General features: G+C 49.3%; 1 protein-coding gene across 22 annotated transcripts in view; it reads right to left on the reverse strand.

Annotated features, from left to right (window-relative positions):
- Nucleotides 1-13,040, reverse strand: part of Nfasc (neurofascin) — a 174,075-nt gene that overhangs the window by 35,168 nt on the left and 125,867 nt on the right. For 14 of the 22 annotated variants that reach the window (XM_074048530.1, XM_074048527.1, XM_074048529.1 and 11 more), the window contains 10 exons: nt 12,495-12,606; nt 11,994-12,160; nt 10,495-10,642; nt 9,110-9,234; nt 8,073-8,117; nt 6,727-6,828; nt 6,265-6,462; nt 4,702-4,772; nt 3,135-3,357; nt 1,141-1,256 (listed from right to left, as the gene is read on the reverse strand). In XM_074048530.1, coding sequence (XP_073904631.1) covers nt 1,141-1,256; nt 3,135-3,357; nt 4,702-4,772; nt 6,265-6,462; nt 6,727-6,828; nt 8,073-8,117; nt 9,110-9,234; nt 10,495-10,642; nt 11,994-12,160; nt 12,495-12,606 — 1,307 coding nt within the window. The remainder of the gene's footprint in view (nt 1-1,140; nt 1,257-3,134; nt 3,358-4,701; nt 4,773-6,264; nt 6,463-6,726; nt 6,829-8,072; nt 8,118-9,109; nt 9,235-10,494; nt 10,643-11,993; nt 12,161-12,494; nt 12,607-13,040) is intronic. The other 8 variants (XM_074048528.1, XM_074048546.1, XM_074048545.1 and 5 more) reach the window with 3 other exon arrangements.

Here is a 13,040-nt window from a genome sequence, read left to right on the forward strand (position 1 = left end):
GCAGAGGACAATGGCGGAGGGGTGTAGCTCAGTGGTGCCTCAACACTGCACATGAAGATACATGTGTGTTCACTCACACAGGTATGACAAATGCAAGTGCTAAGCAATGCTAACTCAACCCACGACCCTTCACAGGGTTTTCTGCTGAGCAGAATCTCTGTAGCACATGTGTAAGACACATCTGGGGGTGGGTATATGTATACAGTCATGAGTGCATGATGCTTTGTCAATGAAGGAGCACGTAGATGACGGGATTCTGTCAGGTTATGAGGAGGTGAAAATGTCCTATGACCTAGTGACATAACAGCCATGATGGTGTATGTATCACATCCCTCATGTGCTTGTGGTGATCTGTGTAAACAAACCTGCTGTGTTGCCAAGACAATTATGTACAGTGTGCAATACTTGACAATAAAAGACAAGTGTTACTTTATGTATTTACTGTTCTGTACTTTTATCATTATTTCATACTTTTTATCCTTCTACTTATAAAAACGTTTAAATTTATCATAAAATAGTATGCCACCTTATACTGCTGAATAGCCTCACACATTCTGGGTTTTCTGCATCTCTCTCTCTCTTTTTTATTTTTTTGGTGGTACTGGGATTTGAACTCAGGCCCTTGCACTCGCTAGGCAGGTACTCTACCACTTAAGCCATACCCTCAGCCCTTTTTGCTTTGGTTTATTTTTTAGGTAAGGTCCTGCTTTTTGCCCAGGGCCAGACTTGGACCACGATCCTCCTATCTCTGTCTCTTGATTGCATCAAGAGGCCATACCAAGGGATGCCTGCTGCGATCTAGGTCTGTGTAAGAATCTAGGCCTGTGTAAGGATGCTATGATGCTAGAACAATGATAAAGTTGCCTAATGACTCATTTCTCAGAACATAACTATATTGTTAAATGACACATGACTGTATATATATATATATATATATATATATATGTATGTATATATGTATATGTTTTTTTTTTCAGGATATATTTTTGAGCATCTAATTCTAGACATCATCTTGAATCAACTTTGGATCCAACAAATATCCCTAGGACCCCTTCCGTATCTCCTATGCCCACATCTGCTGTTCCCTTGCCCTGGTTAGCAAGCTGGGTGTTAGGTGGGGTGGGGAGCTGGCTTCCTCACTCGGTATTCTCTGAGCTGGCCTTGGACCGTGTCGGAGTAGACGCGGTTCCACTGAAGGCTGATGGCTGTGCTGTTCATGACTCGGACTTTAACTTCTGTGGGTGCAGCCCTGGGATCTGTAATGTGTTGGAATAGAGAGCTGGTTATATAGGTAAGGGTGGCCCTTGGAATTGACTGATTCTATTGGCCTGTACCTCTACTTCACTGGATACTGGGTACTCCAGGAGGGCAGAGGGCCATGTCTCCTCCATCAGACAGTACTTGGAGGAGGTGGGGAAGACTTAGGAAAAAAGGTGGAAGTACAGGTGGGAGAGACTCTGCTGACCCACACTTATTTAGGGGACAATTATTTGTGACACTCAGGTTCTGGGCTCATCTGTCCCTCTGTTCCATTCTCCACCTTTCCACCTGATCTGTGACCTGGGAAGCTGCTTTCCTCACACCTTATCAGCTGGGCTCCCTTGTTCCCGGCTTCCAGATGGGTTTGGCCAACAGTGTGAGGTCCCAGGAACAGAGAAGAGGAGGGTGGATATTGTTTCCTCTTGCTTCATCTTTGCTGGGCTGCAGGGGAACGGCGTGCACTCTTCCACCCAAGACCATGGCTTCTGAGGGTGGTCCTCATGGGTTTGGTGACTCATGCATCTCCTGCCCCACCGAGGCTCAGAGTAGCACCTGCTGTTGCTAGCCCTCGAGGAGAGGTTCATATACCTTGCTGTTTGCCCTCTAATGCTGTCCACACATTATTGATAGTCACTTCTGAGTGTACATCTGTTTTCTGCCAGCAGGAAACTTTACCCACATTTTAGATGGCTTCCAGGTTAGATGACTTCCATCTAACCTGGTTCAGGAAGGGAATCTAACTCTGCAGCCCCTGGGATGGGAGGTCCACTTCGTTCCTCATGATGATTCTTGCCCCTCTGTTCTCCACTCTACTACAGAAGCAAAGCTGCCCTGTGCCCTTTAATCCATCAGAGCACAGGGTAGATAGATCCAAGGGAAACTCAGGGGCAGTCCAGGAAACCCATGGCTAGAGGCTGTCCTGTCTACAGTTATCCACTGGGTAGTCCCCACTGGATTCTTATGTCTAGGGTCTGCCATCAAGAAAGTATGAAGTGTGATGGAAAAGAGGGACTGCTCCTGACCCCTCTGCTCATCTCTAGTGGGCCCCACTCATGACTCCTTCCAGGGCCCAGCCCTCACTTCTCATCTCACCATTATGGGATCAAAATGGGCTTCAGGCCCAAGATTGCTGTCTGAGTTCACCCCTCCCCAAGAGTCTCCCTTCTCCCTTCCTCTGTTCACCCCACCAACACTATCATCTCTTCTTGGATCAGACACTGACACAACAGGGCATGGTCACCCTGAGCCAGAAGGGTCCTCTGTGCTGCTCAGGAGCCTGTGGAACTGAGAGGTGTGCTGGGAATACAGAGGCCACCCTCTTTGGGAAGCCAGGTCCATGTACCTGGACTCTTGATTTACTCAAGTGCCAGCATCCAAAGAACTTTTTTTCTGCTCAATTCCAAGGGCTGGGAGCAACACTGGGACTGCTGTTCTGGAACATTCTGGTCTGGTGTTCTGTCAGGGCTTCCCCTGCCTGTGGGAGGTGTCTGGAGTATGGAGTGTCTAACTATAGTTCTTTGGGATGGTGGTCCTGAAGTCTTTCTTGGTGCTAGCATAGTTTAGCAGGAAAACAGCTTGGCTGCAGATCCAGTGACCTGCTGGCTTCTATTTTCAAGCCTAACACTTGCTTCTATATAATCCTAGAAAATGCCTTTCTCTTTAGGGCCTCAGTTTTCACATCTGTAACATGGGCGGCAGTCCTAACTAGTGTTTAGATAATATTTTCCACTCCAGGTGCTGCATGGTCTAGGTCACCATAGGGCACCTTTCCTTCCTGGGAATGGGTTGCCCTCCCACGGCCACCCTGTGAGAGTGGCCTGGCATGGCCTGGTGGTAGGGGTCCTGCTGGGGAGGGAGGGTGGGTGGGTACTCACAATCTTCTCCAGAGTACCCGATGACAGTGTCAGGCTCAGGGCCCTTTCCAAAGTCATTTTCTGCCTGGACTCGAATCTCATAGGGCACATAGACTGGGGTCTGCCCTACCACATAGCGGGAGCCCCACACTGTGACGTTGTTCCATGTGTCTCGAGTCTCTCTCCGCCGCCACTTGACGATGTAGCGCAGGTTGGGGCCAAAGGCAGAGGTGGCGTTCATGGGCTGGGCAGGGTGAGACAGAGAGATAGACAGGCAGGGTGAGGCAGAGGGACAGACAAGCAGGGTAGAGAGAGTGCAGGCGAGGAACCACCTACAGCTTGCCCTCTCCTGTGTCAAGTACCCTGCCTGGGCCTGCCCAACACTGGCTAGCCTCCTTGCAAGGGAAGGGAGAGCATGTCCCCTCTGCCAAGTCTCCCAAGAGCCCTGAGTCCTAGTTTTTGTGAAGCATGTAGCTTTTCTATGACAAAAACTTTACTCAAGAGCGGGTCACTTTGATGCCCAGATCTGCCCACACCTCGGGTGCAAAGGGAGCAAAAGGTTTACTTTAAAGAGAATCCCTTCCCAGTACAGGAGCGGCCAGCAGCAAAAGAAGGACAACACCAGCTTCTCCAGAGTCGGACAGGGAAGGATTTGCATCTAACCACAGTCTGTCTTCTGTTGATGAACTCAAACTGCTGAACTGACTTCCGTCATACCAATCCCATGTGTGTCTGTCTTGTCCTTACAACAGATCAGGGTTCTTTAAAAGTGGTGGGGTCTGTTTCTTTATTCTCTAAGGACCTGGCCCAGCAATCAGGCCTCTTGAATGTGCCATGCAGAGCTGTCTACCAGGTATCCTGAACCTTGTTCAACCCAGAGCTATTGCTCTGTTTGGCCTGGCTGCTGGAGACCAGACTCTCAGAGTGACAAAGATGACTGCGATACCAAGCATTGTGTCTCCCTGTGCCCATTACTGTGGTAGCAGCTCAGAAATGCTGACATTTTAGTGGCTGCATTTGTGTCTCTTAGATTTGGAAGTATATTGGGAAGAAAAGTCATTTTGTGATCAATTTTGCCTAGGAAACTATAGTCAGTGAGCCAAGGTGAAGATGGGATTTGAAAATCTTGGCCTGGAGGGAGCCTTTAAGTTACCTACCCTGCTCCATGACTAAAGGAAGGGCCTACATTGGACACGGCTCAGACACTCCTGACAATTCTACTGAGGTCCCCAAGATACATCAGATCTTGGAGGTGGTGTTCCGTCCATATCCTTCCTAAAGCCTAACCTTAGTCTCTCCTTTGAAAGAAGTCCACTTTATTTTGGTGGCATTTATGGTTTTTTGCTGGACTGGCAGTCTATGGACTTTGGTCACCTTTGCTCCTATCTCTGTTCTGAAATCCTGCTCCTTGACACTTTTCCTGTTTGGTTTCTGAGTGGTCAGTTCAGAGATGAGCTGATTCTCCGGATAAGAGTGGCCATCCAAACCAGCTAGACAGTCGTCACCACACTATGGACACAGGGCCTTTGGGGTATAAAGAGCTCCTTGGTGCAGGCCCATCAAGGGCTAGGGTCGGGAAGGCTCCTACCGTCCACGTGATCTCCATGTTGTTCTTTCTGGTCCCCTCTCCCTTCACATCACCAGGATTGGACTCAGGGGCTGGAATCCAAACACACGAAGCTGAAGTCCAATTCGTATCTGGCCTGGGCACGGCAAGCAACCTGCCTCCTTTCTGCCTGACTTGTCATCTCTATGTACTGGCTTCTCTCAGCAACTCTTTTTCTCATGTGCATGAGAAATCTTAGCTTCCTACCTAAGATTTAAATTTCCATAGCAGAGCTAATTTCTTGTAAGTTTTAATCCCTTGTCAGACAGCATTTGTTGTAAGGTTTCTCACACTGTGGGTGGCCAATAAGCCAACTCAACGTGGATTGTCCCCTTCCTGGATCACCTCCTAAATATGTTTCACACAACACAGGTTATCCCTGGCACTTCATGTTCCTTCTGGGGGAGCATCTCCACCCTCTGTGAGCTGGTGTGATTTCAGAAATCTAAACATTACCTAAGTGTGTTAGGAGAAGAATCTGATATAGCACTGGCTTGTGTATTTCTGCTGCACATCTTTGCCATAGAGCTCCCCTTTTAAGTAGCTAATTAATAATCATTAATAATATTGATAGCCAGGGGCCAGGGGCTTATAACACCTGTAATCCTAGCTGCTCAGGAGGCAGAGATCAGGAGGATCACAGTTCGAGGACAACTCAGGCAAATAGTTTGAGAGACCATCTCAAAAATATTCAACACAAAAAGGTCTGGCAGAGTGACTCAAGTGGGAGAGCACCTGCCTAGCAAGTGTGAGGCCCTGAGTTCAAACCCCAGTGCTGCCTAATAATAATAGTAATACTGATAATAAAAAATGCAGTTCATATTTGTTGTGTGCTTACTCCATGCCAGGTATTACGACAAGCACCTGACACACATTTTCTTTCTTTTTTTAAAATTTTTATTGCTTTTATTCATATGCGCATACAATGTTTGGGTCATTTCTCCCCTCTTCCCCGCCCCCCCCCCCGCCTCCCTCCTCCCCCCCACCCTCTCCCTTACCCCCCACCCCCTACCCTCTTGCTCTAGCTTTGTTGAAGAGAGAGTATAAGCAATAATAGGAAGGACCAAGGGTTTTTGCTAATTGAGGTAAGGATAGCTATACAGGGAGTTGACACACATTAATTTCCTGTGCATGTGTGTTACCTTCTAGGTTAATTCTTTTTGATCTAACCTTTTCTCTAGTTCCTGGTTCCCTTTTCCTATTGGCCTCAGTTGCTTTTAAGGTATCTGCTTTAGTTTCTCTGCGTTGAGGGCAACAAATGCTACCTAGTTTTTTGGGTGTCTTACCTATCCTCACCCCTCCCTTGTGTGCTCTCACTTTATCATGTGATCAAAGTCTAATCACCTTGTTGTGTTTGCCCTTGATCTAATCTGACACACATTTTCAAACGGAGGCCTCACAACAGTCCTGAGATGTACATATTACTATTATTCTGTTTCACAGATGACATAAGCCTTCGAGAAGTTAGGTTCAAGGCAACGGGGAACCTGAAATTGAACTCAGGACACCTGGCTCCAGGCATTCTTGGGGTGCTCAAGTACTCACGTGCTCCACTGGTTCGATAGCGCTCAGACGGCAGACTGGGGTGGCTGCTCCCAACCTCGTTGACAGCAATGACCCGGAACTGGTAATTGACATATGGGGATAGCTGAAGGACTGCTGAGTTGACACTGCCTGGAAACTTGGAATGGTCATGCCAGACCCCTGGTTGGAACTGGTCCTCTTCAAACTGGACAACATAGTCTGAGTGGGCAAGGAGGACAGAGCTGTTTCAGAACCCAACCTGGCAACCTCCAGCTCTACAAGTACATCCTCCTTCACTTCTGTTCATCTTTATAATCTTCCCAGGTAGACAGTTAAACACAGAGCATTCTTCTGAACACATGGAAGGAATCCAAGGCCTCCATGCACATGCAGGTAGGGCAGAGGTGGGAACAGACATAAAGAAAAGCCCTGTATCTCAGGCTGTTATCAACCCTCTTTTCTGGCATGGGGCTCTAAGCTGACCTGTGATGGGGCTGTTGTTATCGTCCCCTGGGATCCAGGTCAGCCTCACACTCCTCTCAGCCAGGTCGGTGAGCTCCAGGTCTCGGGGTCGGTCTGGCCGTCCTGGCAGCAGATGGAGAAGACACCACAAAGGACTTCTGAGTTACAGCCAGTCCCTCCTCAAGGTGTTCCCAGTCCTGGACAGGTCCCTGAGGGGCTTAGGTATCTAATACCAGCAGGATCCAATCCCAGTCTGCCCTGGATGGCCAGTACAGGAACCACCCTCTTCCCTCTGGGGGCCAAGGAAGAACAAGAGGAAACCCCAAATTCTACCTTGCCCCAAATAATATCAAAGGATGTGCATCCAGGAAATAAAGAGGATCACATAGGGCACAGTGAGAACTGGGGTGAACCCATCCTGTTTCTGTGGACGTTCTTTAGAGCACAAGCATTTGGAAATGGCTTTGTTTTTCATCAGATCTATGCTCACATTTAGAGAAACTGATGAGGAAATGTGGGACTTTGTCTTGTTGTCTTGTGGTAATTACCTTCTGCTCTGTGTGCTAGGGCTCTGAGGGGACCAGAGTCCAGGAGGTCTGTGGGGCTGAGTAGGGCAGACAGGTCAGAAAAATGAGAACACAAAGAGAGAAAACCAGGCCAGGGAGGAGATGGAGACATGGTCTATGAGTTCTAGTGGTAGATGTAGGATGGAAGGACCTACAAGCTTCCACACAGGGTTGAGGGCTGCACCTTTTGGGGGCTCTGATCTCCCTGGGATTGTTTTAGTGGGAATAGTGCCATCTTGGCTTGGGGTGAAAGCCATCCAGTCACTGACTGGTGGGGGAAGGCAGGATTTTTTCCCTATCTTGGCTCCCTGGATCAGCTATATCCACATTTTGGCTGTTTGTTGGAAGGACCAGGAAGGTGAGTCATGCAAACTCACGTTAGTATGTGCATATGTGTGCAGACTGTAAATGAATATACTTGGAGGTGTGGGAAGGATGCAAAATTATGGGCCTTCAGATAATCTGAGGGGAGCAGACTTTTGTGACCAGACCTTAGACACTTCTGATGCTGAGCTGGAGGGCAGTTGGTCACCCCAAGGGACAGATTGAGTGGCTGGAGGTAAGGGAAGGGTGAGAATTGACAAAGACTTCCAGACTCAGTCTGTGGAAGGAATCTGGAGCAGGCCTGTGGTACTGGTCAGGGAAGCAGGTGGATGAGGGCTTTGTAAGTGATGGGGTGTGCAGATGCTACCCACAAGCCTGTACAACAAAGTACCTTCCTGAGGCACCCTCTTCCTCAAAACTCCACCCCTGGGTGCCCAGATTGGGCACTGGTCTGGGCCCATGATTAGTACCAATTACCTTTGGGCAGGGCAGCCAAACGGTTAGTTGGAGTGGCCTGATCAGCTGCAAAGGTAAGACGGGTTATCCAGGTTAGCAGGTTATCAGGGTTAAAGATATTCTGGAAGTATGGGAACAGGCAGGTGAGACTTGAACAGCTGCCCCTGGGCTGAGGTACTCCAGACACCACTGCACCCTCCCTTCCAGGGACAGCCCCCCACCCTCACAGAGGCCATCTTATATTTCTTTCCCAGCTGGGAACAGAGCCTCTGTGTTTCTCTCCCATCCAAATACTACTAATCTGCCTGGCACACCATGGCCAGCAGCCATGCCTTCTGTTGCAGGAGGGACAGGAGTACACCAGCGCTTACATAGTAGGGCTCACGGAGAGGACAGAGGTGGTGTGGGCAGTGGGGTCTGCTTCCCAGAAGGGAAAGACACCTTCCCTTCAGATTGGGATGGCTTAGTATTCACACTGTGCCAGTCTGAGCCTTTCCTGTGCTGTGCATCCTCCCCAGTTGGTCTCCATTAGGCCCATCCCACTAAGGCAGATTGGCATCCACCTTCTTCCCCTACTTGTGCTGCCTTTCCTCAGCCCGCACTGAGCCTAGACCCCAAAACAGGAAGGGTTAGCATTGCCTTGCTTAGTGTGTAATATACTGTGAAATGCCACCCAACCAGGAGTGGAGAGGAAGGGAGAGGAAGGCTGGCAGAGGTTGTTGGAGACCCAGACACAAAACTGGGTCTAGCTTTACTGGTAGGTTGTTTTAGTTGACTTAGTGTGTGGAGTTAGCTGGAAAGGAGGTCAAGAAGCCACACCCAGAAGCCCCCTTCACTTTCCCTCCATCCCTCTGCACCCTTAAGCTGGGATTTGGGGAATTCCACTCTCCTTGTCCTTGTTCTGAGAATGGCAGAGACCCAAGGGTGAGAAATCCCTATGCCTGACCCCTGCTGACTGTAGGTGTTTCCCTGGAAACTGCTGGGCGTCTACAGCTCTTCTGGCTGCTGGGAAGTGGGAAGAAGGGGATACCAGTGCTGATGTAGGTGGCAGCAGTTACCTAGCACAGTGAGGTGAGCCTTGGCCAGGTCTTGGTCCAATTCAGTGCTGGCGACACATGTGTAGCTGCCCTGGTCCCGTTCCGCCACACCAAAGATGGTCAGGGAGTCATCTTCCTTCTTCATCCTGCAAGGTGTTGTACGGGGGTTGGCAGGAGGGTGGGGTGGGGTGTTGGGCACTGCTACTGCTTTCTCCCCATGGGGAATGGTGAGAAGGAAGGAAGGAAGGAAGGAAAGAAAGAAGGAAGGAAGGAAGGAAGGAAGGAAGAGGAAAGTGGTAAGGCTGGGCTGGGAGCCAAGGTTTCCTCTAGGGGATGGGAGTCACCATCTCCATGCTCTGAGAGAGGCAAGGTCTCTCTCCATGGTTGTCAGGAGCACTCAATGAAGGGGAAATGAAAGAAGGCAGAGCTCAAGTAGCCTTCAAACTCCACACTGTGCCAGTCTGAGCCTTTCCTGTGCTGTGCATCCTCCCCAGTTGGTCTCCATTAGGCCCATCCCACTAAGGCAGATTGGCATCCACCTTCTTCCCCGACTTGTGCTGTCTTTCCTCAGCCCACACTAGTTTTCTCTGTGCCCAGGCTTGAGGGCCTACCCTGGATTCTCTGAACTGTCTCTCCCAGAAGGATGAGGTGCTCCAGAGCAGTGCAGGATTCTAAAGCTGTCAGCACCAAAGAGAGTGCAGAATGCCTGTGCCCACCGACAGCACAGGTGTTTCAGCACTACAGAATGTTGGATGTGGCTGGAAATAATTGCTACCTCTGCCCAGCACAACCTGTACTCAGACAGAAGAGGAATAGTAGAGATAGCCCTGGGAAGGGAGGCTGGGACCAGCAGTTCTCAACCCTTGCTGTGTATAAGAAACACCATCAGCACCTGAATCCTACCCCTACTTCAGTGAGCTTGGGACTGGAGTGAGGGACAAGCAGGCAGGCAGAGTGAAAGCATTCAGCAGTTCTAAGGGCTGAGAACCACCAGGCTCTACAATGAGTGTGGTGGCTGGGGCCAACCCTGCTCTCTACTGGAGAACAGGAGCACTGCAAGCCTTGCTGAAAAGATGGAGGCTGGGATGCAGTAGAGGAGGAAGAGGCAGGAGGGGAAAAAAGAAAAGGAAAAGAAAAGAGGGAAAGAAGTGAAGAGAGGAGGGGTGGGGAAGAGAGGGAAAAAAGAGAGAAAAGAAGTGAAGGAGAGAGTAGCCAGGAGCTGATGGGGAGGTAAGGAGAAAGAGGGTGCACCCCTAGGGAGGAGGAATCCCCAAGGATCCCCAAGGAATCCCCAAGGAATCCCCAAGCTCCTCAGTAGCTTCTTGGTAACATGCATGACACCAAGAGCAAGGATAAAAAAATGACCCTAAAAGCAGCACCAGGAATCGAGAAGGGAGAACAGAGACCTGTTTCCGATGTAGAGTGGTTCGTCGTCCTTCAGCCAGGAGACGGTGAGCTTGAGTGAGGGGTCGTGCTTCACCCGACATTCCAGCTGCACTGTGGTGCCCCTCTTGGCTACCTGGTCCTCAGGCATCCGGTAGATCCTGGTGGGGTCTGTGGAGACATCCAGGGAGCTCACCGTTAACTGTCCACAACCCCCATGTGGGCACAAAGCGAGCGTGACCTGTCTGATATTGTGACTCTGAACCAGCCATGGAAGGCGGCAGGCATACTATGCAGTTGTAAGAATGGAGGGGAGATCCCATGTGGGTAATCAAAAATAGTAATTTATTCCCCTAAGTTCTTTCCCTCTAATTTTGGAATATACGATGTGACTTCTGGAGTGGTCTAGGATCTGGGATGGATAGCAGGTTCCTTTCCTTATTCCCTTTGGACCAGGCTGAAAATAAACTGCCTTGGTGTTCCCAGCTCACAGGTCAGATAGAGCTCCCAGGGACATGAAGATGCATGTGCAGGAGTGGAGCGAGCTTTTTCTCTTGCTCCTGTTGTTACTGAACCTGACTAGGCTTAACTGGGCAGTGATGGGAGATGCAGAAAAGACACAGGACAGACAGACAGAAAGAAAGTTTGGGGCCAGGTGTGTTGGGTGCTTGGATGGAGCACCTTACTCCTTTGCAGTTCTTTAAAACCTTGCTTCTAAAGTCTTTCCTCAAAACCTTGTTTTTAAAGTCTTCTTTAAAACCTTGCTTCACTATTCTTTAAAACCTCTTTAATTAGACTTGCACTGTCCCATGTTCTCTCTTTGGCTTTGTTAAAGCTTTGGTGCTCAGACTTGCACTGTCCCATGTTCTCTGTAGCTTTTCTTTAGCTTAGCTTTTCTGAAGCCTATGTACAAAGTTCTCAGTGCAGACTTTCACTGTCCCATGTTCTCTCTTTAGCTTTCTTAAAATCTCGGCCCTCAGGCTTGCTAGCAATTCCCCTTTAGCAATTCTTCAGCAATTCTTTCCCTTCAGCAGTTCATTTTCCCGCTTCAGCAATCTCCTTCCAGCAATTTCCCTTCATCCAAAAAGCCTTCCCCAACAAAAAGCCAAAAGCCAAAAAACCCTTGCGTCCCCCTTCAGCGAGTCTTTTATACCCAGTGGTAAACAAGGAGGTGGAGCAACGTTTCTAGGGGAGGCGTGTGACATTGTAATAAGAGAAACCTTCCTTCCTGCTTCTCTGAACATAAACAACTTAGGAAAAGCAGCTGTTCTGCATTTTCCTCTTCTAGGGGGCTATGCCAATCTCAGCCTACAGAAACATCTTAGGAAAAGCAGTTGAGCTGTATCTTGCCTGGCTCATGTCCAGTTTTCATAGGCTTCTCATAGCCTGCTCTCCACAAAGGAGGCCACCCAGGATCAAACATTAGTTGGGAACATTTCCAAAGGGAATATCATCTATGGATAACTGTGAGCAGAGGTTCCTGGCCCCACCTGAACTCATACCTGTGAACCCTCTCCTTTACCTTTGACCTCTAGGCGGACTTGATTTTCAGCTTTGCCCAAGATGTTGGTGGCGACACAGGTGTAGATGCCTTGGTCCTCTTTGCGAATCATCTTTATTTCCAGACTGCCATTCTCATAGACGTGGTAGTTGCCACCATCCAGGTTGCTTCCTTGCCCATTCTTAAACCTCACAACAGAGCAGCAGAACACAGCATACTGAGAAAGGACCAGCCCAAGGGAACAGGGCAGCAACGAAACTAGAGACAGTGGGGTAGTGGAAGGAGTCCCATGGAGCCTCATGCTAGGCCTTGCAGGCTCTGCCTCCTACCACAAGGTGGCCCTGACAAAGCCCAGACACTTCCTGGGTCTTGGTTTCTTTTTCTGTAAAATGAGGGGGCTCACCCATATGATCAGATTTGAGCCTTTACGGTTCTCAGGTACTTCTGGATAACTATTATGGGCCAGATGGAAACTGAGGCAGATGACACCTTCTGGGGAAGACCTGGTCTCCTGGGACTTACCATCGGAGTGTGGGTATAGGAGACCCAAAAAATGGGCAGTCCAGTCGTGTCCTGTTGTAAAGGATCACCCTAATCAGCTGGTTCCGGGGTGACAGCATCCGAGGTGGCACATCTGAAATTCCCAGAGAACCGACCTTGGATCTGGAGTCCAACTCTTCTACCTCTTTCTCCTTGATCTTATCTCCACATGCTTTTTTCTGACAGTTGCCTTTCAGGTATCCAGCACCTTCCCCATTCACCTGCCTTCCTTCTAGAAGCCTCTAAGTATCAGTTGAAGAGGGAGTAAGTTTATTCATCTGCCTACCCTACACTTGCTCTATATCCAATCCACCTTTTGCAAGGCTTTTCTCAAATTACCAAGTAGGTTCTGGAGCTGTCCCTCCACATCCCCGAAGCATCTTGCAACTACCGGTCATGCCCACCTTGTCCCCACTCAAGGAGTGACACAAACATATTCAGAACCATTTCCCAATGGACACATCCAGAAGAGGAAACCTGCTCTCCCTAATCAGGGGAGGAGGGTACCAAACTGCGCTCATCCATCTC

The sequence above is a fragment of the Castor canadensis genome, chromosome 11, assembly GCF_047511655.1.
Source record: "Castor canadensis chromosome 11, mCasCan1.hap1v2, whole genome shotgun sequence".
Classification (NCBI taxonomy): Eukaryota; Metazoa; Chordata; class Mammalia; order Rodentia; family Castoridae; genus Castor; species Castor canadensis.